At 49.8% G+C, this 5,017-nt stretch overlaps 1 protein-coding gene across 1 annotated transcript; it reads right to left on the reverse strand.

Moving 5' to 3' along the window:
* Positions 1-2,169: 2,169 nt before the first annotated feature.
* On the reverse strand, positions 2,170-4,469 carry ATP5ME (ATP synthase membrane subunit e). Its single transcript, XM_068667240.1, has 4 exons — positions 4,313-4,469; positions 4,116-4,170; positions 3,746-3,844; positions 2,170-2,307 (listed from the first exon to the last, which is right to left on the reverse strand). The coding sequence occupies exons 1-4, from the start codon at positions 4,346-4,348 to the stop codon at positions 2,282-2,284; spliced, it is 216 nt and encodes a 71-aa protein (XP_068523341.1). The 5' UTR covers positions 4,349-4,469; the 3' UTR covers positions 2,170-2,281.
* Positions 4,470-5,017: the final 548 nt, after the last annotated feature.

Genomic DNA, 5,017 nt, shown 5'->3' on the forward strand with positions numbered 1-5,017 from the left:
GTCCTGTGTGCTGGATGCTGCTGGTGTGGTGGGCGCTGCGGGAGGGTTTCTCGTGCTCAGGGGTGCGGGGCCAGTGCACCCTGTGCTGGCAGGAGCTGGGCTGGGAGGTGAAATTGCTGAGTAGGGAGGGCTGCGTCCCCTCCTGCCACAATTCCACTCGTAGCACATCGGGCATCCCATGCAAAGCACACACAGCTCTAAATACATACATTATTTCTAAATGTTAGCATTACGGCACTCCTCAGCTTGCTCCCAGAGGTGGTGCAGATGGATGCTGGACAGACCCTGGCTGAGAAGAAGGCCCACACCGCAGAGCCGGAGCACAGCCACCCCCAGCACGGGTCCAGCCCACCCAGGTCTCACATGATGGGGGCTCTCAGACACAAGCTACATTGGGATAGAAATCAGTCATTTTGTGTAACATTAGAGACATCAGGGGATGTAGGACACCACCACCTGAGCAGCCAGTAGATGCTGCTAACTTGTTTTTTTTTTTTTTGCCTGTAATACCCAATAGGTGGAGCTGTGTTGTATTTTCTCAGGCCACTTCTGACTTTCTCTGACTTCTTTCTGCATTTCCCGCTACAGCAGTCGATAGCAGTCCCCATTTCCTACATTTTCAGACTCTTTTCCACTTCCCAGATAAGCTTGCTGCAAGAATGAATTAGATTTGCCCTCGCAGCTTCTTGCTTTTGCACTTACTGAGAGTGTCTCGGATGTGCCAGGCTCTGAGGGAGGCAGCTGCACTTCAGGATGCCAGGTGTGCTTCCCACGGCTGCTCCTGGCTCCGAGGCCAGCAGACATCTCCCCACCACATCCAGGCTGCTCTCGGGGCTGTCCCATCGGCTGTAAGGGTATGCAGACAGGGTGATGGAACCTATTTTTTTGCAGAATGGTAGTCACCAGGTAGTCACTTTTCAAAAGGCCAGGACTGCTGTCCTGTCCGGTCAGCAATCCTTCACTAACAGGCATTTCTCCACCTCGTGGCACTGCCGCAACTACACCACTTGTAATTTGCTCCCCACTCAACAGGTGAGGCAACCAGCTGCCCTGGGGGGTGCTGTAATTTAGTTCAGCTTCTTGAATACCTACCTACAGCCCAAGGGGGTTGTTTCACCTTTGAATCAGCACTCAGCTCCAGTGGGAGAGCAGGAGGGGACACTGCAAGATGTGTTACAACGTTCAGAAGTACTATTACTACAGCTCTTTAGCACTTTTTTTTTTTTTTTAAATTTATCCCAGTACAAAATGTTTTACAAGAGGCTTGCTTCCCTGTCCCTGCAGCCAGGTTTTGAGGACTCCATTGGCATGGTGGCACTTCCACCTCAGCCACATTCCGCCTCAAGGCAGCTCAAGCTGCAGGAATCCCCTGTGGCTCCTCCACCAGGTCCACCCTCCACCCCAGCAGCATTACTTGTGCTGTGTTTACTCACCAGGATGGACTGGAGGTCCAGTTCAAGCAACCGCCAGCTAAAAGCAATGCTGACCTCCATGGCCAGCCCTTAACTAGAACAATGCAAGTATTTCAGCTTAAATACCACTATAATCAATTCTGCTTAAGTACAGAGTTACAGCTGAATCCTCAGTGTTGCATCTTGGTGTTTTTTTCCCCGTAACCTTTATTTTACGTAATCACTACTTGACCGCTTAAAGCTTAGCATCACAGACATGGCTGAGCACCAGTGCTTTAAAAAAAAAAAAAAAAGTTTTCCAGCAATTCAGATCTTAGAGCTCCTGAAAATAAGCCTTTTGAAAGGATGTTGGCTTTTAAGTATGTAAAACATCCTGTTATCTTGTGAGGTTAAGATGCAATGTTTTGTTTCAAACTTTTTAAAACTTTTTTTTTAATAGGTTCTTAAAAAGAACCTGTTAATAAGTCAGCACCAATTCCTCAGATTTCTGAAAAGCTCAACAATTCAGTGAAATTACAGGCAGCAAGTACAATGCCTGCCTTTTCCATGGCTCAAAAATATGTTAAATCCCATGGATGTCCTGATCACAAACATTCCCTATGTGCAATAGGTGTGGAGCCCAGCTCTGATGCCAGAGGAATGCAAGGGGGTGTTCTGTCAGCAGCAGCAATGGTCAACTTGTGATCAACGTTTCCTCTTTGACACTGTGCAAGTACTTCTGTTGTTTTTCAGTGCAATTCAGTCAAAAAATACTAACTGAAATGTATTAAGTGTTTTATTGATAGAATAACATACAGAGTCCATCAACCATTACACAGTTCAGAGCCCAGCCATGTATTTAGGCGTGAAATTAAGATCCGATCTTACGTTCATTTCAAGATGGAATCTTCACTTGCTAGAAGGGAAGGAAAAACAAACACAGTTAGGGCTACTTGTCACTCCCATGCAGCACTAAAATTTGCAAAGCACTAGAAGGATCTAAGGCTGCCTTTAATTATGCCATTTCTTCCTAGCTGGCTTTTGTAATTCCCACTTCTGCTCATTCAACAGAAGTGTATTTCTTTCCTCTAGGGTAAAGACACTTTTTTGTCTTACTCATTGGTAAATGACAGTTTCTTGGAACTGCGACTTCAAACAAGCCCGGAAAGAGTTATTATAGATACTTACACTTACCCATTTTTAAAAAACAATCTTCAACTACTAAAAAAGAATCAAGTTAAACAATTGCTTTTCATACTGGAGAACCATGCCAAATTGCTGCTAAGAAAGCAGCCAGGCAATTACAGGACATTTAAATAGATTAACCATCCTAAGGTCATCATCACAGAATTCCACTACTAAATTCAGTAGCAATCCTGTGGTACAGCACCTGTCCCTCAAAATGCAAAAAGCTCCAGCTAAGCTAGAAAATATCTAAAAAAAATAATTTAAATAGTTCAATGAAAGCTGCATATTTAAAATGGTAGACCTGTGCAAAATAGCTATGCCTCCATTAAAGAATACTATTCAGCAACTTGATTATTTGATTTTATGTATGTGTAGTTTGTTTGTGGTTAGTTTTAATGGGCTTTATTCAGCATTAACCTTGCTCAGGACAACACAAATGCCAATATTACCTACAGAAAAAGTAACTAAGCATGTAGCTACACCAAATACAGCCAGGGTTATTAATCAGTAATCTTCAAGTCTTCCCTTATTTTCAGTGCACTTAAACTCAGGCCTAAGAGCATGTTCCACTCTAATGATACTGGAAATGCATAGAAGACCAAAGAAATAACGCTGAGGATGAGAGAAAGCATGCTGCAGCAGGAATATTGTATGGCAGAAAGGAATGAGATATAAAAGCAGCAGACCACCTTCATTTTTTTTGTGAGACACCACAAATGAAGCTGACCTCTAGCACTATGCTGGTGATTACGTTTCAAAGTGACTTGCAATCACAAGCAGGTGTATAAGACATCACATTTTGACCACCAGGTGCCTTTGTGAGATCTGTGTAGCAGGGATGAACAGGGACACAGGTTTCCTGCACCCAGCTGAAAAGAGGTAGCTGAGTACAGGTAACATGCAACTCCAGGATACTGTTTCCAGGATGAACAATACTTTTCAGCTGCTTGTTTCCTCAGTGGAAATTCAGACAGCCACCTAACCTGGCCTAAGCTCTGCTAGGCTACAACACTGCTTTGCCCTGTTTCTCTGCACACACGGACAGGATGGTGAGCCCTTCAGAGCCCTGTCCGCCAGTCTGTGGACACACAGAGCCTGCAGCCCGTGGCTCGGCACCTCGGGTGCACACAGAGCAGCAGCAGGGCGCAGGTAATGTGCACGGTTACCTTCTGCAAGCTCCTTTGCGATCCTCTCCAGCTCCTCGCGCTTCTTCTTCTCCTCAGCCTCTACCCTCCGCTCCTCCTCGGCGATCGGCTTCAGGTAGTCTGCCGCCAACACGGGTGGTTACCGACAGGGTGCCCAGCGCTCGGGGGGGCACACTGGGCACCTGCCAGCTCCCTCAGACCGGGATAAAAACCCAAAAGAGGGCGGCGAGGAGAGGCGCAGCCCCACGGACCCGCACCGCCCGGCGCTGCATGGGGCTGGGGGGAAATGGCGGCCGGGCGGCGGCCTCAAGGTGCCCTTGCGGGGCGGGAGGGAGGCAGGGGAGCAGGGACGAGCCCGAGGTGGCCGCGGAGCCCCCCGGGCGGCACTCACCATATCGCTTCTTGCCGTAGATCATCCCCATCAGCAGGGCCGAGTAGCGGGTGAACTGCAGGGGAGCAAGAGACAAGGGTGTGCCCTCCGCTCAGACCCCGCCGCCCTGCCCTACCCCTGCCCGGCCATGCCCGGCTCAGCCCCGCGCCTCGCCTCGCCTCAGGGCGAGATGGCGGCAGCGGCCGCCGCGGGCTCACCTTGATGAGGGGCGAGACCTGCACCGGGGGGATCATCCTGGCGGCTCGGCGAGGACGGGGCGGCGGAAGGCAACCGGCGGAAGAAGGCGGCCGCTGGAGGCCGGGGGGTGGTGGAAGGAAGGCGGGGAAGCGCCGCCCGCCCGCCCCGTCACGGCTCCGCCTTATGGCAGCCATGGCGCTGTACCCGACAGGCGTTTGTGTAGCCCCCCAGAAAGGACCTGCCTGCCGTAAAATCTCAGATTATAAGAGTTTAGGGAAAACTGTGCTTCTCGCCCCGCTACAAAAGTGTCCTCCCTCTCTGCCCTGTTTGGTAATAGCGAACATGGGGTCAGTAACCAGGCACTGTGCTATGCTAACTAACCCCACAGGTTCACCAACCAGAAGTCTGCAAGCCAAATTGCTGCAGTGAATTAAGGCTTTGGAGAGGGGCTCTGTACTCAGATAGACAGCGATAAGACAAGGAGGAATGGTCTTAGACTAAGGATAGCTCTGGGTTAGACATTAGCAAGAAATTCTTCCCTCAGAGGGTGGTGAGGCCCTGGCACAGGCTGCCCAGAGAAGCTGTGGATGCCCCATCCCTGGAGGTGCTCAGGGCCAGGCTGGATGGGGCTTTGGGCAACCTGGTCTGGTGGGAGGTGTCCCTGCCCATGGCAGGGGCGTGGAGTTGGATGATCTTTAAGGTCCCTTCCAACTCAAACCATTCTG

The sequence above is a fragment of the Anas acuta genome, chromosome Z, assembly GCF_963932015.1.
Source record: "Anas acuta chromosome Z, bAnaAcu1.1, whole genome shotgun sequence".
Classification (NCBI taxonomy): domain Eukaryota; kingdom Metazoa; phylum Chordata; class Aves; order Anseriformes; family Anatidae; genus Anas; species Anas acuta.

What these genes read in the sequence shown, in the direction of transcription:
- ATP5ME (XM_068667240.1), bottom strand. Translation starts at nt 4,348, where the DNA reads ATGATCCCCCCGGTGCAGGTCTCGCCCCTCATCAAG. An exon ending in CTACGGCAAGAAGCGATATG is followed by an intron (nt 3,845 to 4,115) that starts GTGAGTGCCGCC and finishes TGTTGGCGGCAG; the next exon opens with ACTACCTGAAGCCGATCGCC. An exon ending in CGCAAAGGAGCTTGCAGAAG is followed by an intron (nt 2,308 to 3,745) that starts GTAACCGTGCAC and finishes CTTCCCTTCTAG; the next exon opens with CAAGTGAAGATTCCATCTTG.